The sequence below is a fragment of the Mesoplodon mirus genome, assembly GCF_964341445.2.
Source record: "Mesoplodon mirus genome assembly, chromosome: 3".
Classification (NCBI taxonomy): domain Eukaryota; kingdom Metazoa; phylum Chordata; class Mammalia; order Artiodactyla; family Ziphiidae; genus Mesoplodon; species Mesoplodon mirus.
In genome coordinates, this window is record NC_138978.1 from 19,993,700 (window position 1) to 20,014,357 (window position 20,658).

The 20,658-nt window shown below is 57.0% G+C and overlaps 2 protein-coding genes across 6 annotated transcripts in view; one reads left to right on the forward strand and one right to left on the reverse strand.

The window, feature by feature from the left end:
- Nucleotides 1–784: 784 nt before the first annotated feature.
- On the forward strand, nucleotides 785–10,840 carry LDLRAD2 (low density lipoprotein receptor class A domain containing 2; the record flags this gene model as incomplete). The annotated part of the gene is given in 8 exon segments (XM_082612110.1): nucleotides 785–866; nucleotides 3,394–3,435; nucleotides 3,438–3,824; nucleotides 6,712–6,780; nucleotides 6,783–6,846; nucleotides 10,274–10,434; nucleotides 10,557–10,712; nucleotides 10,812–10,840. Coding segments are annotated over 8 exon segments (990 nt in total).
- Nucleotides 10,841–11,110: 270 nt separating this feature from the next.
- The window catches only part of HSPG2 (heparan sulfate proteoglycan 2), a 102,732-nt gene continuing 93,184 nt past the window's right edge, over nucleotides 11,111–20,658 (reverse strand). For all 5 annotated transcript variants that reach the window (XM_082612555.1, XM_082612554.1, XM_082612553.1 and 2 more), the window contains 18 exons: nucleotides 20,506–20,622; nucleotides 19,734–19,845; nucleotides 18,817–18,961; nucleotides 18,633–18,732; nucleotides 18,380–18,489; nucleotides 18,147–18,255; nucleotides 17,478–17,576; nucleotides 16,868–17,089; nucleotides 16,333–16,577; nucleotides 15,817–15,988; nucleotides 15,600–15,722; nucleotides 15,457–15,513; nucleotides 13,633–13,708; nucleotides 13,472–13,550; nucleotides 13,275–13,345; nucleotides 12,992–13,075; nucleotides 12,477–12,580; nucleotides 11,111–12,330 (listed from right to left, as the gene is read on the reverse strand). In XM_082612555.1, coding sequence (XP_082468681.1) covers nucleotides 12,158–12,330; nucleotides 12,477–12,580; nucleotides 12,992–13,075; nucleotides 13,275–13,345; nucleotides 13,472–13,550; nucleotides 13,633–13,708; nucleotides 15,457–15,513; nucleotides 15,600–15,722; nucleotides 15,817–15,988; nucleotides 16,333–16,577; nucleotides 16,868–17,089; nucleotides 17,478–17,576; nucleotides 18,147–18,255; nucleotides 18,380–18,489; nucleotides 18,633–18,732; nucleotides 18,817–18,961; nucleotides 19,734–19,845; nucleotides 20,506–20,622 — 2,198 coding nt within the window. In that variant the 3' untranslated portion in view covers nucleotides 11,111–12,157. The remainder of the gene's footprint in view (nucleotides 12,331–12,476; nucleotides 12,581–12,991; nucleotides 13,076–13,274; nucleotides 13,346–13,471; nucleotides 13,551–13,632; nucleotides 13,709–15,456; nucleotides 15,514–15,599; nucleotides 15,723–15,816; nucleotides 15,989–16,332; nucleotides 16,578–16,867; nucleotides 17,090–17,477; nucleotides 17,577–18,146; nucleotides 18,256–18,379; nucleotides 18,490–18,632; nucleotides 18,733–18,816; nucleotides 18,962–19,733; nucleotides 19,846–20,505; nucleotides 20,623–20,658) is intronic.

The following is a 20,658-nucleotide window of genomic DNA, read 5'->3' on the forward strand; positions in this document are numbered from 1 at the left end:
ATTTTAGTGGGTGGGGGGCGGTTAATGTACAATACATACAAGATATAAATAAGCAAAGTAATTCCAGTGAGTGCTGAGATAAATTTGCGGACATGGGACTGAGTGACAGGGAGGGAGAACACTAATTCAGACTGAGAAGTGGTCAGGGAAATGTGGTCTGAGCAGGTGACATGTGAGCTCGAAATCTGAATGACCCAGAGAAGCCAGCCATGGACCTCCATGGGAGAGGACACCCCAGGTGGAGGAACGGTGAGGGCAAAGGCCCTGAGGCAGGAATACTTTGTCTTTAAAATAGAGCAGACTCCTGGGCCAGCGCTCATTCACCACTTGCTGCCTCTCTAGGCCCTCAGAGAGGCCCTTTGATGTCCTGGGGCTCCCTTAAGCTCAGCCCTAAAATGCCAACTTCTCCAGGAAGGCAGCAGCTCTCTGAGGCTGTGGGTCCCCCTCCCAGAAGCCCTGTGGCTGAACTGGATCTGAGTTTCCTGGTTCCTGTCTGGCAGGGGATGAGCAGACATCCTCTCCGCCTTCTCTCCCCAGGCTCCAGCCCCAGTCCCAAATCTCCATGACAACCCTAGACACAATCCTGATCTGAAGAAGGATCTGGAACAGGGAGCACAAACATCACTGAAGAGACCAGAGGAACTGGCATACTTGCCTCCCTTGCTCTCTGTGTCCCGCCAATCCCTCCACTGGCCTAACCAGGCCCCTATACCCCAGTCTCCCCAAAGACCCCAAACTGCAGATTCTGCAGGTCTTCCCCATCGCTGGGCACAGGAGGGCCTGGATGGAAGCCTGTCCTCTGCAGCTGCCCCAAAGGCTGCTCCTGCTGGGGGCAACTGCCCTGACTGTGTCTGCTCTGCACACAGGTGAGTACAAGGTGGCTTGGTTGGGGCAGGCAGGAGATTCAGGTCCCACCACCCTTTGAGATTGTGTTTCCTCAATCAGCACTCACCCTGATGAGCTGGGATCCCTTGAGTTGGGAGACACTGGGAAACCCTGTGCTTGGTCTTGGCTGGCACCCTCAAGTCCACCCCCAACCCTGTGGGTAGCTGGAGCTCCAAGTCACCCAGAAGCAGGTGTCTGGGGGCGGGTGGGGCAGTCTGGCACCGGGAAACACTGTGGGCTTCGGAGTCAGACGGCCCTGCGTTCACACATACACCCTTGACATTACTGTTTCCACTGTCTAAGACTTGGTTTCTTCAGCAGTAAAATGGAAAGAATAATAGGCCCTTGCCCCTTAAGGCAGGGGTCCCCAACCCCCAAGGCCAGTCCGCAGCCTGTTAGGAACTGGGCCTCAAAGCAGGAGGTGAGTGGTGGGCAAGCGAGCGAAGTTTCATCTGCTACTCCCCGTCGCTCCCTGTCGCTCTTCTGCTGCTCCCCGTCGCTCCCTGTCGCTCCCCATCACTCCCCGTCACTCCCCGTCACTCCCCGTCGCTCCCCGTCACTCCCAGTCACTCCCGTCACTCCCCATCGCTCCCCTTCGCTCCCCATCGCTCCCCGTCGCTCCCCATCCCTCGCATTACCACCTGAACCATCCCCACCCCCCGACCCCCGTCTGTGGAAAAATTGTTTTCCACAAAACCAGTCCCTGGTGCCAAAAAGGCTGGGGACCGCTGTCTTAAGGGACTATTATTATTGTGCATATAAGGTGAGATAAACCATGCAAGACACATAGACAGTGCCCAGCTCATAGAAGGTGCTCGTTCACCCACTCTCTAAACCTCCGCCTGTCCCGTGTGCCTCCAGGGCAGGTTCTGGCTTTAGTAGGTCCGCACAGATATGAGAAGATGCTCCCACGTCCTGAGCCCTAATGGAGAACTTCTCCCCCGAAGGCCCACATCCCGGCTTGTCCTCAAGCACCACCGGTGCCCCTACCATGCACCAGAAAAGCCACGTCCTGTTCTCTCTCTACCCTTACAAACATCAGATGGTTTGAGTACTTACACGTTATCTCATTAATCCTCACAACAACACGGTACCAGTGAGGATGTTTTGGGTTGTAAGTAACAGTTACCAGACTAAACAGAGCTTAAATCATAAGGACAGGGCTGCCCTGGTGGCACAGTAGTTGAGAGGCCGCCTGCCGATGCAGGGGACACGGGTTCGTGCCCCGGTCCGGGAAGATCCCACATGACGCGGAGCGGCTGGGCCCGTGAGCCATGGCCGCTGAGCCTGCGCGTCCGGAGCCTGTGCTCCGCGACGGGAGAGGCCACAACAGTGAGAGGCCCGCGTACCACACACACACACACAAAAACAACCACAAGGACATTTATTATTTCACTTAAGAAGAGAGGCCAGAGATGAGTCCAGAAATGGTTAATTCAGCAGCTCAACCATGTCAGGGCTCCTCCATAATTCTCATGACCTCATCCTTGCAAGGTATCTGCTGCAGCTCTGGGCATCGCATCCTCAGTCAATAGCTTTCAAAAGCAGGAAGAAAAAGGAGCTCCTCATCACACAGCTCTCCCTCTTTTTTTTTTTTAAATCAGGGAGGAAAACCTTTCCCAGGAACCCTCAGCAAACCTCTCCTTAAATCTCATTGGCCAGAATCAGTTCACAGGCCAATCCCTAAACCTGGCAAATGGAATTAGGATTACAAGGCTTGGTTTAGGCCAAAGACCAGGGGGCCTCTCTGATAATTGAGGGGAATTAAGTTTCTCTTAGCAAGGAGAAACAGGGAATGCCTGTTGGCTGGGCAGGTGCCCAACTGTGTCTCCCACATCCTTTTATTTTTTGGCTGCACTGCGAGGGTTGTGGCATCTTAGTTTCCCGAACAGGAATTGAACCTGGGCCCTCCACAGTGAGAGTGCGGAGTCCTAACCACTGGAGGGAAGGCCAGGAAATGCCCTCCCCCATCCTTGAATAACACGTCCATAATGCTCATTAAATGCCAGGCACTGTCCTAAGCACTGAACCCATACACATCCACAATCCTTTAGTTTCCACTACAAAATATGAAAAGCTCTGACAACCAAAATTTGTTCTTAGCTAACTAACTGGCAACACCTGACCTGAACTGACAGGAGGCTGTTTACAGTCTGTGTTTGTCCTACTTAGAGTACATGTTCTGTGCAATTGCTCTAGAAAATGTGTTTGATCGTGGAGGGCTGTGGCAGACTCCATGTGGGGCTGCAAAATATTATATATGTTTCTAAAATCTGAAAAATTCTGAAACACATCCTAGGGTTTCTGAATACGAGACTGAGGACTTGAATTACATTTTTTAATCCTCACAAAAATTCTGACATTGCTCAATCATCCCCATTTTCCCGACAAGAACACTGAGGCTCAGAGAGGCTGAGTGACTCACTCGGGGGTCACACAGCGGGCAGAGGGCAGGGCCAGGCTTGGAACGGGACCGCATGGTTCCAGGGTCGGTGCTTTTCGCCGAAGCCGACCTGGTGGACCCGTGCGGCCGGACGTGGCAGGGGGACGGCTGCTGCTGCGCTCGCACTCCGCGTCGTGCCGCTTCTACTTCGTGGCCCCGGACACCGACCGCAGGCTCTGGATGCAGGCGACGACCCCTAGCGACAGGATCCGCTTCCAGTTCCGCTTCTTCCTGGTCTACAGCCTGACCCCGGCGGCGCCCAACGCCTCCTCCCCGGCGCCGGCGCCGGCGCCGGAGGACCCCTGCACCCCCGGGTCCTACCTGCAGTTCTACGAGGGCCCGCCGGGGGCGCCACGGCCCTTGGGGGCCCGGTTCTGCGGCCTGACCATCCCTGGGCCGGTGGCGTCCTCCGGGGGCTTCCTGGGCCTGTGCCTGGTCACCAGAGGCCGCCAGCCCCACGTGGACTTCGTGGGTGAAGTCTCCTCTTTCCGGTTGGGTGGGTGCGGGCTGGTCCTGAGAGAGGGCGGGGGCTGGGGCCTGGCGGCAAGGTCAGGGGCTTCAGTAAAGGGCGGTCCAGACCCAAAGAGCCAGCCCCAAAAACCTGACTTCCATGGATGCACGGACCAGCCCCTCACCTGTTCACACACAACTCCCACTCCCACACGATTCCCACACACTCACACATCTCACACTCCAGCACCCACCCCACTCACACACACTGTACCTGTGCACAACTCACACCTCGTACACACACCTGGCACACCCACCTGTGCCACACACACTGAAACACCCAACCCACAGGCCTGGTGTACTGTGCACTCTCTCCCACACACAGTTCACATCATGCACACCTCATCGTACACAATACCACTTTGCACACTGCCATGCAACTCACACACTCTCATGTTCACACACTGACTTCTCTGTCCTGGGTCCACCTGATTGCAGAGGGGCCGAGAGTTGGGACTCTGGCTGTAAGTGACAGAAACCCACTTAGGCAAGGAAAGGGAACTGATAATAATCCCTTGTTGAGCACTGCCTTTGGCCCTTTGCATGCCAGATCTCATCTGTTCTCACAGCAGCTCTTCTGGGCCGGTGCTCCTACCCTCGTATTTATTGATGGGAAACAGGCTTGGAGAAGTTGAGTGAAGTGCCACAGGACTCCCAGCTCACAGGTGGAGGAGCCGGGCTTTAACTGCTAGAGTTTGTCCTCTGCTCAAATTGAGTCAAGGCTTTAGACCCAGCAGGTTTCCCCAGGACTGAAGACACTCACTGATGTTTCAGCAGAGGAGCTGCCAAAGCCCAGAAGTTTCCAAAACCTTGGAGAAACATCATCGCCCTCGCTGGCAAAATATCCAGACTGGAGAATTAAACATGGGGTTGTGAGCACTTCAAGGCAAGAGCAGGGGGGCCTCTGAGAGCCAACACAGGTTCACCAGGAGCTGGACCTCGACATGCCAGGCCCTGGACAGCCCTTCAACCTGAGCTGGTCAGAGAGCACCCCCTGCTGTCTCATGTGTGTCTTTGGGGCCATGACTGATGGTGCCTGGGGTCCCCTTTCTGGCTCCTGTGGGCTCTAGCGTGCCAAGGGTCCCATTATATTGTTTTGCAGGCAGATCTCACAGGCTAATTGGAAATCAACCCCTCCCTCCCTCCCTCCCTTTCTCACCTTCCGTGAGGTGCAAGCCAAGCATGTTGCAGCTGCTTTGTGTTTAGCAGGATTGGACTCAAAAGCAGGCGGCAGTGGTGAAGCCCTGTCACAACTCTGGCTTCCCTGGATCACTTTTTACCACTTTTTACTTGGATTACTGTTTGTGTTTTCTCTCTCACAGATATTCACTTTTACCCCTGCACATCTTTTATAAATTAGAGCATTCACTTTCATTTGCACATGAAAAAACCCCAAGTCAAGTTGGCTTAAGCCAAAGGAGAACTTGGGGGGCTCCTATAACTGGGATATTAAGGTGTTCGTTCAGGTATAGCTGGATTCAGGAGATCAAGTAATGCCACCTGGGCTCTCCCTTTGCATTGCACTGGGTCTGTTTGGCTTCCATCTCAAGCAGCTCCAGTTCCTCTTTCTACTTGGCAGCAAGGTGACCCTGAAGCTCCAAGCTCACAGTCCCCCTTATAACTCTCACCTCAGTGAAATAAAGAGTGAGGATCTTTTCTCTCTCTCTCTCTCTTTTTTTGGCTGCTGCGCCAAGCGCCTTGCAAGATCTCAGTTCCTGAACAGGGACTGAACCTGGGCCCCCGGCAGTGAAAGAGCTGAGTCCTAACCAATGGACTGCCAGGGAACCGCGAAGATCTTTTCTTACGGTTCTAGGAAAAGTCCTCGGGGCCAAATTTGATTAGTCACATGGGCCATGTGTCCGTTCCCGGGGCCAGGAATGGAATGCTCTGATTCCCATGTCCACCTCTGAGCCATGGTATTGGTCAGTCCCTCCTGAACCAGCTTTTCTCTACAGAATGGGGTGCTGGGTAAGCCAACCTGTCTGCCACACCCTGTGCACCAAGTCATACCCTTCTCTCACCTGTGTGCCTATTCATTCATTTAACAAAGATTGAGTACCTGCCCTTGTGCCAGGTGCTGTTCTAGGCTCCAGGGATACATGCAGCAGTGAATGAAAGAGAAGTCCCTGCCCCATTTGAGCTGACATTCTAGTGGGGGAAGCAGACCATAAACAAAGAACCGATCAAATCCATAATCTGCAGAGGTGGTAAGTGCTGCAGAGGAACCCAAATCAGGATAAAGGGGTGGTGGGGGAGGGATGGTGTGCCATTCTCACGTGGAGGTGATGGCAGGCCTTCCAACACGATGACATTTGAGTGGAGACCTGAGGGGAGCACGCCATGCAGTTACGGGCAGGGCTGATGGCAGGTGCAGTGCCACGAGCCGAGATGAGCTTGGAGTGTTCAGGTTGCTGGGCTACCACAGGCTGCATGCACACACGCGTGCGCACACACACACACACACACTGGGTGCCACAGTGCTCATGAGCATGGGGCTGAATTCCTATCCTGCTGCTTAGATACAAGCTATGTGGCCTTGGTCTAGTGACCTAACCTCCTTGTGCCTCGGTCTTCTCATTTCTAAAATGGGATTGATAATAGTATTGACCCTACAGGGTTAATGTGAGAACTTAATGAGCTGGGATGTGAACCACGCCTGGCTTGGAATAGGAGCTCAATAAATGTTAGCTGCCATCATCATCATCACCATCCCCATCATCATCTTTATGATCATACACCTGTCTCATCCATACTCTCACTTGCACACACATGGAAACAGCCTCTCCTGCTCACACCTCCCACATTCCCTCCCCAAAGGGCCAAACATTCTGTGGTGCTCAGTGTCCTCACCGTGCCTCCCCTCTCAACCCCAGGATCCTGTTGTGCCTACTTCCGATGTCAGAACAGCAGGTGCATCCCCCCGAGGCTGGTGTGCGATCCCTGGGCATGGACAACTGTGGCGACGGCAGTGACCAGGCTTCGTGGCCAGCAGCTAACTGCAGAGGTCAGTGACAGGTGTGGCTTGGGCCCTGCTGAGCAGCTGGGTTAGAAGCTGGAGGCCGGAGGCACGGGTGCGGCAGGAGAGGATAAGGTGAGGCACAGTAGTGGGGAATCCATTCAGACCAGACTGCCTGAGGAGCAGAGGATGTTAGAGCTCAAACGGTGATCGAATCCAGCTGCTTCCAAATGTCATTTCAGTGGTGGAAGCTTTTCCTAAACAGAGCCTTGCAGAGGCCCCAGGCTTCACAAGGAGAGATGCTCTACTTGACGTGGGAGGCCTGGGCCGCGGCTGACTGATGTCCCACTGAGAGACTTGAGTTTGACCTTCAAGACTTTGAAAACCATTGATCCAGCCTGACTCCCACATTTTATAGATGGGGAAACTGAGGCCTAGGGAGGAGAAATGACTTGCCCAAGGTCATAGAATCACTGAGTGACATAACCAGGAATGACCTCTGTGGATGGACAGAGGGGACCAGACTAGGTCACCCCTGATTATCCTTCTTAGGAATCTGGATATGCCCCACTCCCAGTCAGGGTTGCCATGTCCTGTTGAACAGGTTGTTCGTTGCAAAAATGCACCTGGCTGAGGGGTGAAACCCAGCTTCCTGGGAGCCCACACACTTCCCTCCCAGCCACTCCTCAGGGTCCTCCCTGACACTATGCTCTGTGCCCAGAGGCCCGGGCCCTACGTCCTCTCCTCCAGCTGCCACACCCGTTCCCTCCTCGTTCTCCTTTATACTGTATCGCCAGCTGGACTCATCTTTGAATGCTACTTATATAACCACCTCCCCACCTGACATCTCCACGTGGCTGTGCAGGCGGGTCTCACACTTAACTTGCCCCAAACTGAACTCATGACCCACAGCCTGCCCTGCGTCCTGCTCCTCACCCGTGTCCCCTTCTCAATCAGTGGCAGCTTTGAATTCCAGTTGTTCAGGCCCAAACGGTTGAGTGGTCCTTTACTCCCTTTTCCCTCTCAGCCCATAACCAAGCCATCAGTGTTGTCGGAATTAATCTGATGTTTTCCTCATGATAAGGCTGCAGTCATGGGTTATGAGGAGGAAGATCCCAGAGGTCAAGTGCACACCAGGCCAAACCAACGCGATCACTCCCCAACATGATCCACGGATGTTGATGTTGGCCTTGGTCACTGGGTTGAGGCTGTGTTTGTCAGTTTCTCCACTGTTACTCTGTCTCCTCTCTCCACACTGTCCTCTTTGGGAGGAAGTCACTGCGCGCAGCCCACACACTAGCAGGGAGTTAAGCTCTCCTGCCAGGGGAGCATTTTATTCTTTTTTTTTGGCTGCACCCCTCGGCTTGCAGGATCTTAATTCCAGGACCAGGGATTGAACCTGGGCCCCCGGTAGTGGAAGCGTGGAGTCCTAACAATTGGACGGCCAGGGAATTCCCCAGAGGAGGCTTTTAATTGTTTTTTTATTTTTATTTTTTTGCGGTACGCGTGCCTCTCACTGTTGTGGCCTCTCCTGTTGCGGACCACAGGCTCCGGACGCGCAGGCTCAGCGGCCATGGCTCACGGGCCCAGCTGCTCCGCGGCGTGTGGGATCTTCCCGGACCGGGGCACAAACCCGTGTCCCCCGCATCGGCAGGCGGACTCTCAACCACTGCGCCACCAGGGAAGCCCCTCTGAGGAGCGTTTTAAAACACTAAGTCAGATCGCGTCACTCCTGTGCGCAGGACCCTCCTCACTCCTCACTCAGCCCACACAAGCCTCCCAGGGGCCTCCAGGCCCTGAGTGACCTGGCCCATCACCTCCCACCTGCCCGCTTGCTCCAACAGCTCCTCCACTCCGGCCCCTGGCAGCTCCTTCCACGCTCCAGTCTTGTCCTGCCTCTGGTCTCTCACTAGCTCTTTCCTCTACCTGGAGGCTTTTCCCAAAGGTTTACACGCTCATTCCTTTGCCTTCTGCAGGTCTTGGCTTAACCCTCACCCTCTCCATGAGCTCTTTCCTGACCCCTTTGTTTAAAAATAGCAACCCTGGGATTTCCCTGGGCGGTCCAATGGTTAGGACTCCGCGCTTCCACTGCAGGGGCCACGGGTTTCCTGGTTGGGGAACTAAGATCCAACAAGCTGTGCGGCCAAAAAAGAAAAAAAGAAAAAGAAAAGCAACCCTGTGTCCATTGAAAGAAAAACAGGTAAACAAAAGTGGTATGTCCACACACTGGAATATTGTTCAGCCCTACAAAGGAAGGAAATGCCAACACATGCTACAACCTGGATGAACCTTGAGGACATTATGCTGACTGCAATGAACCAGTCACAAAAGGACGAATACTGGGGCTTCCCTGGTGGCGCAGTGGTTGAGAGTCCGCCTGCCGATGCAGGGGACACGGGTTCGTGCCCCGGTCTGGGAAGATCCCACATGCCGTGGAGCGGCTGGGCCCGTGAGCCATGGCCGCTGAGCCTGCGCGTCCGGAGCCTGTGCTCCGCAACGGGAGAGGCCACAACAGTGAGAGACCCGCGTACCGCAAAAAAAAAAAAACAAAAAAAGGACGAATACTATGTGATTCTACCTATATGAGACATCTAGAGTACTCAAAGTCAAAGAGACGGAAAGTAGAATGATGGTTGCCAGGGGCTGGGGGGAGGGGAAATGGGGAGTTATTAATAATGGGTTCAGAGTTTCAGTTTTATGAGATGAATTCAGTTCTGAGAATGGATGGTGTTGATGGTTGCTCAACAATATGAATGGACTTAATACTACGGAACTGTACTTAAAAATGGTTAAAATGGTAAATTTTGTTTTGTATAGTTTACCACAATTAAAAGAAAAATAGCAACCTTGCCCCTCGCCAACATGCCCTGTCCCTTTCCCTGCTTAATTTTCCCTCGTAGCACCTATCTCCATTTGACACATGGTAGAATTTGTGTTTTGTGTTGCCTCACACTAAAATGCCAGCTCCATGGAGACATTTTTGTCTATTTTGCTCACTGTCATATCCCCCAGTCCCTAGAGCAATGTCTGGGGTATAGTAGCAGGTGATTGAAAAATACTCATCAAGTGAGTGGAAGAATGAACCTCTCTGTGTCTCCGTTTCCTTATCTGTAAACTGGGGATGATACACCTAACCTCTCAGATTTGTCATGAACTGTAAGTGAAATCCTGTGGGTGAAGGGCCCAGCGCAGAACATGGTGCTTGGTGCACAGAAAATGCTCACTACAGCATTACTCCTTGAGAAGTAGCTCCATTCATCCACCCCAGCCCCTGGAGCTAGACTGTGAGTTCAAGTCCACCCCTGTCACTTCCAGCTGTGTGATCTGGGCAAGTGACTTAACCTCTCTGTGCCTCACTTCTCTTATCTGTGAAATAAAAATACTAACACTAAGAGGTTTTGGGAGGATTAAACAAGACATAATCATACCCCGCAAGGGGCAGATCTCAGTGTGTTAGAGCTGTTATTTCCCACTGCCAGTCCCTCTCTGGTGCCCAGCCAGGAAGGGAATACGGATGATGGTACCTCCGGGCCCCTGACTCTTCCCCCAGCTCGCAGGTCTGAGGGCCCCCTGGGTATTGCAGCTGAGCGGAGCCCCCCAGCATGCCGGGACCCTGCACGGCAGGATGCGGCTCCGGAAGGTAGATGGCTCTTGGTCATCACCTGCTGCCACTCCTCCCGCCGAAACCACACTTGTCCCTCTCTAGTGGTGGGTGGGGGCAGCTGGCCCAGGCTGAGGCCTGAGTGCTCTTTCTTGCGACAGGCCTCCAGCCGCGGGCGGTGGCGCTGGCCTCCTCATGGGCCTCCTCTGGTGCAGCTGCCCCTCCAGCCGGCTGGCTTGGTGGGCTGGTGGTGTGCACCGTCCGTTACACATGTCCTGGCCAGGTGGCCCCTGGGGGCCTGCGGCTGAGTGAGCCAGGTCAGGGGGGGTCATCCTTAGAGAGGCTGTGGGCATCAGAGGAAGGAGAGTGGGCTCTGGGGTCAGACAGTCCCTGGGTTCTGCCCCCACCCCCCACAGGGCTGTCCAATCTTGGGCAGATCATATAACCCTCCGAGACTCAGTCTGCTCCTCTGGAAAATGGGATGATTCCTGCCTCACAGGGTCATGGTGAAGGCCACAGGAGGCAGCTGACCCTGCAACCTGCACGGTGACTGGCACTCTGCTGGATCAGTGAAGGGCAGGGAGTAGGGGCCTCGCTCACCTGAAGCTGCCTTGCTTCACTCCCGGACCTCACTTGCCCTGCTCTCTCTGCCCCAACCTGGCCCACCCTCAGGTACCCTGAGTCCAGTCGTAGTCAAAGACACAGGAGACAGCCCTGGCGGGGATAGCACCGTTTATTAAGAAAGATCAAGACAAAGACCACAGGAGGGTCCCTTCTAGGACACAGAAGCCAGGCGTTCCGGACCCACATCTGGGGGCTGCTGGTGGGGAGGGCGCTTGCCCCCAGTTGGGCCCTGGGGCTCCCGCAGATGGGGCAGGGCTGTCACGCCCCCTTCCTGTCCCTCCCAGTCATGAGTCCCGGCTCCCCTACCCAAGGCATTGACTCCTTCCGACCACCAGGGCTCTCCTCCCCCCATGCGCCCTGGGCCTTCACTTCCAGATCAGTGGGGGGACGTGGCCTGGTGCAGGCAGGGAGGCACTCTCAGTGCTGGGCTCTGCCTGTAGCAGCTCCTGGTAAGAGTTGGGGTGGGCTTTCCCTTGCAGCCCCTCAGGGCAGGGGCCCTGGGCTAGGTGTGGGGTGGGAGGGATGCAGGCCAGGAAGGCTTGGTGGGAGGGGGGAGGCTGCCAGGGGCCGGTGGCCTGGCTGGCTAGGCGGAGGTGGAGGGGTGCTGGGACACGGGCTGGCAGGGCTGGGGGCTGCCTGCCCAGGGGTGAGCTGCCTTTCGCACCACAGTTAGCACTAAAGAGCTTTCCCAACCCGGAGGGGGGTGGCGAAGGCCACTGCGATGCCCTCTGCTCCGGGTAGCTGGTGAGGCTCCAGGCTGGAAGCCGAGCTTGGCTCCTGTAGGAATGAGGGCTGCCCAAGGGCTGAAGAAATGGGCAGCCCAGCACTACCTTGGGGGGCTCTGTCGGTGGGGGCAGTTCTGAGCCTGCTCAGCCACCGTGCCCGACCCCCAGTCCTGGTGACCCTTTGAGGCATCTGCTCCCATGCAACCCACCCTGCCCAGCAGCCTGTGGCTTTGCCCAGGTGTGTCTGTGTGGGGTGGCGTGCCCACCCTCCAGTCCAGCCCAGGGCAGTAGCAGCAAAGCATGGCATCGCCTCCGTTTCTTACAAAATATTCATAATAATAATATTAATAATAATATAGTCGACGCTGTGGGGCTGGGGCGCTGCCCGGGAGTCCGTGTGGGGCAGGCAGTGCCTACGAGGGGCAGGGGCGCGTGTTGGCCCCCGCCTGGGCGCGGTGCTGCAGGTCCAGTGGCTGTGGAGGCGGGGTGCCAGGCCGGGCAGAGTGCAGCACCAGGTTCTTGATACAGCCCATGATGCCCGAGGAGAACCTGCCCCCGGTCAGCACCGCCACGTCGGGGGCTCCACCTGTGGGGAAGGGAGAGGGCGGGGCCTGTCAGCTCCAGGAGGTGGGGGAAGGAAGGCCCCGTGCTCTACCTGTGCCGGAGCCCCGGGCCCTCCCCCACCTGGAGGAGCGGCCCCAGGCCTGCACGAGGCCCGAGCTCAAGACTTACCGACGTAGATGCTGCCCTTGGTGTTGACTGCCACGTTAGGGCCTGGGGACTGGCCGCTGACCAGCTCCTCTCCGTCCACCTGGATGGAACCTCTCCGGCCCTCTCTGCAGTGGAACAGGGTCAGGCCCCTCACCACCGATCCCCCGTCCTTCTCAACCCAGTGAGAGCCCCCTCCCTTTGCTTACAGAGACTCCAGTCAGAGCAGTGTGCCCCCCGCTCCCTGAGTTCTTTCTTGCCCCCTCCCTCCGCTGGATGAGAGATCTGGTCCCACAAACACAACTTCCTAGCACCCCACCCAGGCTTCATCCATCCCCTAGGGTGCTTGTGCGCCCACCCCAAGGAGTTCTGTCCTGCCCTGGAAGTCTGTGCTCCGGCTGGCGGGCTCTCCCCCGACCCTGGCTTCAAGTTCTGTCTTCCCAGAGCTCAATGCCTGCCTCCCTGCGCACGATGGGGGGCGTCCTGTCCCAGTCCAGGACTCTGGGCCCTTCGCCCTAGTGCCCGGGGGGCTCCCTTACCGCAGTGCCATCACCCGATGCCACTCGCCATCGTTGATGGGGTCCTCAGAGACAAGGCGGGCCTCCCCACTGCCCAGCTGGTAGCTGCAGTCACACAGGCCCAAGAGGGTGTGAGCAGGGGGCAGGACTGGAGGGGGTGTGGGACGGTGGTGGTGGTGTGCAGCTGGGGCACTGGGCGCTGCAGCTTCTTGTTGGGGGGGCCATGGGGCTGACCGGAGGGGAAGCCACTGAAGGGTAAGGGGGCTGAGGGAAGGGAGAGGAAGGGTCGGGTGCCAGGACCCACCTGAAGACAAGGTGCCCATCCTGAAGCCCAAGACTGATGAAGTCCTTGCCTCGGCCAGACTCTCCCAACTCCTACCAGAGAAGCACAGGGTTCCTGGGGGCTACCGACAGCTGTGGCCTCCTCCTTCCTCTCTCCCACTTTTGTGGCCACCAGGGGGCTGGGAACCCTGAGATCCTGGGTGGGACGTCCACACTTACCACGCCCTGCCAGAGCAGGAGGCCGCTGGCCGTGCTGGTCTGAACCTCCAGCTCGATGGTCTCAGGCACCTCGGGGAGACTGTGGTGCGGGGGAAGTGGGTGAGAGGGCAGGAGTCCCAGATTCCCGTTCCCCACCCTGGGCCCACAGACTCTCTTCTCACCTCCTGGAGAAGATGCGGCCAGGGAGGGCGAGGAAGCCGTCATCGTAGAAGTAGGCTCCGTACTGCCCGGGGGCATCTGTCGGGGGAGTGGGGGCGATGCTGGGACATCTGCTCACCCGCATGGAGTATCCATCCCGCATCGGTGCCCTTGACCCCCACCTCCACCCCGACCTGTACTACTGCAGGGCTCTGAACCTGCAGTCCCTGGAGACCCAAGGGGGCTGGGGGCAGAATTCAGAGGCCTGTGAACTTGGCTTGGAGAACATTACAGTTCTAGCCTTGCTCACTTCTCCTTGAAGGTTAGCAGTTCCTTTAGTAATGCAGGTAGGCAACACACTGAAGGAGTAGCAGGGCCTGTGACTCAGTCACCAATGGAAGATTTCCTTATTGCATTACAGTTGCTGCAAATATTTCAAAACATTGTTTATGCTTATTGCAATTGTGGTAGCTAACCCTAACCCTAACACTAGATCTTGTATTTAATGCATTAATAAAGATGCAAAAAAACTTCAAATATTTTGATAACCTTCTTTCAGAACAATTGATTCCCTTTGAAATCCTATGTATTTCATTCTATGCAGTCAGTAGGGTCCAGGTAGGGTGATCAACCATCTCTATTTGCCGGGTCCTGTCCTGGTTTTAGCTCTGGAAGTCCCACATCCCCAGAAGCTCCTCAGTCCTGAGCAAACTGGGGCAGCTGGTCATCTAGGTCAGTGGCACATAAACGGTTCTGAACCTTTGTACTCCCTCCATCTTACAGACGGGAAGACAGGTCCAGGGATGAGTGACTTGCCCAGGAAGTGGGAAGCCTGGATGGCAACCCAGACCTTTCGGCTGCATCGTCCACACTGTGTGTGTGGCTATAACATCCCCAACCCTACCTGGTCAAAGCCATCCCACACCAGTGCTGGCCCCTGAGGCCTGGCAGCTACCAGGGTAGGTGACACTTTGCCACCCTCCACCAACTGATGAAGTTAGCAGCTAACAGTTACCAAGCACCTACTATCTGCTAGTCACCATGCAGGAAGTTTCAAATCCAGCTACAAACATAATTTTTAACTGGGTCCTTGTAACAACCCTATGCCTTTGCTATAACATTAACAAAAGCTAACATTCTGTGCCCACTCTGGACCAGACATTGTTCTAAGCATTTAAAATACATTAAAGAATTTTACTCTCACACAAAATTTTATCCAAAGCCTTGTGGAAGGATGTTACTTCTTTCTATTTTATATGTGAGGAAACTGAGGCACAGAGAGGTTAAGTGAGTCACCCAAGTCACACAGCTAGTAAGTGGTAGAGCTAGGATTTGAACCCAGGTTCTTATCCACTATGCCACTACCTCTCCTATTATATTAGTAATAAATAAGGTATGTATCTATAATGCAGTTAGCACAGGACCTGTAAATGTTCAATAAGTATTCATTTTTACAAATCATTATCATTGCTTTTAAACAGATTGTGGAATCCTTGAGAATGAGGGTCCTGCCTTACGCATCTTATATTTACTGCTCCCAGGGCAAGGATGGGCACACATACATGTCTGTTGCTGGAATGCATGAATACAGAGGAGGGTACAGAAGTGAAAGTGGTTCAAGGGCCTGCCCAAAGTCACTAGGCAGTGAACATAGGGCAGGACCCAGCTCTGTGCGGCTGTGCTCTTCTTATTCTGTCTCTCTATGCCCAGGGAGCCTCTCACCTGGGTTGGTTTTGTTCAGAGGCCAGGATGGAGGGGTGGGGTCATTGGAAGAGGGGCTGAGAGACCCAAAGCCTGGGAGGGACAAGCCTGCTCAGCAGCTCTGGCTGGTCACAGCAAGTACGTACCGTTGCCCCCACTGCCTTCAAGATGCCAGTCGGACTCCGCTATGCCATGTGCAGAGCCTGTGGGGAGAGGCAGGGTCCAGTCGGTGGGCTGTGTCAGGCCCCAGCGCCCCAAGGGGGAGGTGGAGAGAAGCTGGGGCAGTTACCTTGTTGGCAGCGAGGGCCAGAGAAGCCAGGGGGACAGAGGCAGCGGGTGCCCTGGCAGGTACCCCCATGCAGACAGGGCTCACGGAGCTGGCAGGGGTTCTCCTCGTGCTCACAGAGGTCTCCTGTGGGCCAGGGGAGAGGCGAGTGGGCATGGGCTGGAGCGGCCACTGACCACCCCCCACCCCTCCCTCCCAGTGCCTGGCCAGGCTCCCTCGCCTTTGAAGCCGTCTGGACACAGGCACTGGAACTCGTATTCGCCAGCAGGCATGCACGTGGCGCCACTGAGGCAAGGCTGGCGCTCACACGGGGAGCTGTCGTAGCACTGCCCAACGCCTCGGCTGCCCAGGAAGCTGTAGGTGAGGTCCAGCCGCTTTCCATTCACTGACACCTGTGGGCATAGGGACACTAAGGGACTTGAAGAAGGCAGGAGGCTGAAGTACGGGTGTACCAGCAGAGAGAAGACTGCAGCAGAGGGTAGCTGGGAACCCAGGCTGGAACTTGAGCAGTAATGTGGGTTTCTAGGGTTGCGGGGGAGGACCAAAGTCGAGGGTCTACTGTGTGCCAGGAGCATCCACCAGTGCAGTCCCTCCTCACTACAACCTTCAAAGCAGGTGTAATTATACCCATTTTACAGAGGAGGAAACTGAGGCTCTGATCCCAAGCACCTTGGGCTGGCTGCAGGCGGAGGGAAATCACCCCGCCCTCCCCGCTTGCCGTCTGGAAGTCGCTCACCTCGCCCACGCAGCCGCGGAAGTGAGCGCTCATGTTCGTGGCCAGGGGCAGCTGCAAGGACGGCTCCACACCACCCAGGTAGAGCAGGGTGTGCAGGTTGAGGCCCTGGCTCTTGCCAGGTGAGGAGCGCAGCACAGGGCGCCCGCCGTTCACCCGCAGGCTGCCGTCCTTGTTGAGACGCTCTGCGGATATGCGATGCCAGCGGCCCAGGGCCAGGGGCTCAGAGCTGCGCAGAATGGCCAGCCCTGGGGAGGACGCCGGCAGGGTTGGCACATGGATGGCCCTCTGCCCTGTCCCACCCCCTACAGGAACTTGAGCAGACGGGGAACCTCCTTCAGCCTCCCAGTGTCCCAGAGGAACCCGAGAGGACTAGAGACTTGCTTCAGGTCACACAGAGAGAAGGAACGTGAAGAACAGGGGACTCCGGTTGGTCTGACTTCAGAATTTATTCCTCCCGTCTCCGGGGGTGTGGAGGGCCAAGGCGGGCACGGAGCTTGGTGCCTACAGCTCAACTGCATTTGGTGTCAGTGCTCACCTGACCCCAACTCGTAGCGGAACTCCAGGTGGCTGCCAACCATCGCCAGGGACACGAAATCCTCCACAGGCCCGCTCTTTCCCCCGCTGAACAGCAGGACTCCATCAGGGGCCAGTGGCTTAAACTCAACGTCCAGGCGTAGCTCGTGGTGCGTGTTGGTGAGAGCAGGCAGCGCCAGGTAGGAGTCCGCGCCCGACAGGGAAGGGGTGGTCACAGTCACACCTGCAGCAGCCACAGCTCAGCCAGGGCAGTGGGGATGCCAGAGTCCTGGGAGGGCTCCAACTATGCAGCCTTCCTCTGGGACCCCTGCCCACCCCACTCTCCAGTCCTAGAGGCTCGGGATCAGCTGGGCAATGGCTGCAACAGCCTAGAAGCACCCTGCCCCCAGCACTACAGACCAGGCTGGATCTCCGATTAGATGGGGTTCCCCTTTGGGGCCCTTGTGTACGGGATTCAGGCTGGGCATGAAGCTTGGCCAGGTGACTTTGAGGCCCTCTGGCTCTGGAATAATTTTATCATCCATAGCGCCCGTCTTGGCCTCAGAATGCCCTGCCCAGCTTCTCCCGTCCTTACTGGGACCCCTGGGGGTCTCAGGCCCAGCTCCACTTACCTTCCTCACACTTCATTCCCGAGCGGCCCAGGTGGCAGCGGCAGGTGTAGCCTTGGCCGTCGGGCCGGTTCACACAGGTGGCGTCGGGCCCACAGGCCTCTGGGGGACACACAGGCCAATGAGGAGGACACTGAGGTGGCCTGGGAGATGGTGGGGTCCTGATGCCAGAACTCTAACTACTGCCTGCCCCCCGGGGGCCTTGGCTACTTAGGGCCGGGACACCTGGGAGGGCTGCATCGGGTGACCGGGGAGGAGGAATGGATTCGGGCAAGGGTGGGGCCAGAGGAGGCTGGGCAGGGAGAGAGCAAGGGGGGCAGTGAACAAGTGACTCTTTTGTTCTTGAAAGACTGTACCTGGGTGGTGGGTAGGGGGGTGAGTGCCTTGGTAACAGATGGGAAGGTGGTAGGTACCAGGGAGCAGTGATTGGGGCTGGGGGGAGTGTCCGGGTACAGTGACAGGGGATGAGTGCTTGGGTAGCAGAGATGGGAGGCATGGTGGATATTAGGATGGCAGTGATGGAAGTCAGAATCCAGAAAGAGTGGTTAAGTACTCGGGAAAGATGGAGAGAGTGTGGTGAGTCTGGTTAGCAGTTGGGGTGGGTATGACGGGGCAGCAACGGGCAGAGGGAAGAGCCCGGAGTGGCAGTGATGGAGAGGGTGGGTTACACACCTGGGTGGCAGTGCAGGGCCTGCGAGTGCTCACAGCGGCTCCCGGTGAAGCCAGCCGGGCACACACACACATAGCTGCTGCTCTCCGAGTCCTGGCACTGGCCCCCGTTCTGCAAAGCAGCCCCCGGAAGTCAGACCGAGAACACTCTGGTCCTTCCCCACTCCCCACCAGGGCCGGCCATGGCTGAGGACAGTGGCCTGGGCGGCCGGGAGGAGTGTGCGGTGTGGGGTTACCTGGCAGGGCCGGTCCCGACAGGTGGGGCAGTGGGAGATGCCGTGCGCCGTAAGGTTGAGGTCGTGGAAGACGATCTCCTCACCCTGGATGCGCAGCTCCCGGACACAGCCTGGGGGGCGGGCAGGCAGGATGAGCCAAGGCAGGGGTGCAGGGAGGCCTGCCCAGCTCCAACCCACGCCCTGCAGTGCCCTCCCAGGTGCTCTGCCAGCCAGGTGAGGTCTGGCCAGGGCTGAAGGTGGGGAGGGGGTTCACCTATGAAGCCGCTGCTCAGCCCTGCCTTGGGGATGGCGCCATAGTCGGGGTAGCCACCCAGGTAGAGCTCCTCATTCAGGTCCAGACCCTGGAACTTGCCCTGGACAGGGGGTAAGTCAGGAATGGCAGAGGCTGAGCGGAGGTGGGGAGGGGCTAGGAATAGAGGAACGGGGCTGGGTCTCACCTGGGAGGTGCCGTTGACCGGGGCCAGGCTGCCCACGATCAGGGAGCCCTGGGTGAGGCTGCGCAGCAGGGTCACGGTGTGGAACTGGCCCAGTGCTAGCGGTGTGGGGTGACGGATGGTGGCCATGCCCGAGCCTGCATCAAACCTGCTCCAGGGGGTGGGAGGGAGGGCCAGAGCGGGAGAGGGCGGATACGGGGTTTGTAGGAAGGGCTGGGCAGGGAGCCCAGGCTGGGCAAAGGTGTGGATGCCATTCCCTGCCATCCTGCTCCAGTTCCTGTCCTGCCTTGTGCTCTCGCCCCACCACCACCCCCAGCTCACCCTATCCCTGCCCCTCCCCAGGGGTTCTTCTTCTCCTACACTCTTTCCCTGGGAGCTTATTCAGAGCAGCCCCCGGGGCTCCAAGTGCCCCTGGCTCTAGGCCCTACAGCGTAGCACCTGGCCTCACTGTTCGTCTGAGCACTCCTCCCTCTGAGATGACCTTGTTTCTTTCCTTCTTTGTTTGTGGCTGGTCTTCCCCAACTAGAATATACAGTCCCACAAGGGCCAGAACTTGATTTGTTTTGTTTGTATCAGTGCCTGGCACATAGTAGGTATTCAGCAAAAAACTGTTGAATGAATAAATGAATGAATGAATTCTGGCCTGCAGCAGTCCCACCCTGGAAGGACACACTCAGCATCGCTGAGTATTTCTGCTGCAACTGTGTGCAAGTCTGAGGCTGCTTCCTCCGCCACGTGGCTGGCGCACTGTGCTGACCCCGGCAGCACGGGGGGTCACCGAAGGTAACGGCCACATCTCCTCCTTCTTTCAGAACCTCCGTCGTACAACTCAGCCCAGGGTGGTGTGTGCCTGACGAAAGTCCTGCAATCTAGTCCCCCAGCCCCCCTTCCCCTGTAAACCGGGAGGGCGAGGGTCTCACCGGAACTCGGGCCTCCCGCCCACAAGGCCGAAGGAGATGAAGTCGGGCTGCCTGTTGGCCAGGTTGGTGGGGCTCCCTGGGATCCGCTTCTGCCCGTTGTACAGCAGCATCCCTGGGCGGGCACAGCTGTGTTAGGGCCTCCCGTCCAGCCATGGGCTCCCTGTCTGCCCAGCCCCGGAACGAATGGCCCAAGCTTGTGAGCCTTTCCCCTCGCTAACTGCTGTCCCTCCCTCCAGCACACCCCACACAGCCAGGGCGTCTCACTCTCAGGATGGGGCCCTAAATAGAAGGGGTTTGCTGAGAGCCCCTAGAAAGAAGCTGAATTTGCTTCACTTACACTGTAGGGTCTACCTGAAGGAGGAGAGGGAGGCGGAGACTCACCCGAGTAGAGAAGGAGGCCTGGACAGTGAAAGTCAGAGACCCGTAAGAGGTGGGAGGAGACAGATGAGAGAGAGAGAGAGAGAGAGGAGGGAAGGGTGAGAGATGGGGAAAAGGAGGAAGGAGCAGAGACAGGAGCAGGGAGATGGGACAAAAGGACTGGGGGTTGCTGCACCAATGGCAGAGGGGCCGGGGGAGGCTGGGGTGCAGGTATCACAGAGGAGGGAATGGAGGAGAGGAGGCATGAGAGAACCAGAGGGGGAGGCCCGGCTGGCCTGGAGCCCCTGGGGCAGGGAAGGCTGAGGACTGGGGGCTGCCAGGGCTCATACCCTGATGGCAGTGACTTCAGAGATGCCCAGCCCCAGGCCCCCCAATCAGCTCCTCCCCTGCTCACCATCGGCTGAGTCGGGCCGGAAGGTGATCTTGATCTCAAACTTCCTGTAGGCATCCTTGATGGTGGGCAGCGGCAGGAATGAGTGGGGGGTCTGCGTGAAGTAGGGCACCACCCGCTCTGTGGGCAGAAAGCACAGTTCAAGACACCACCCAC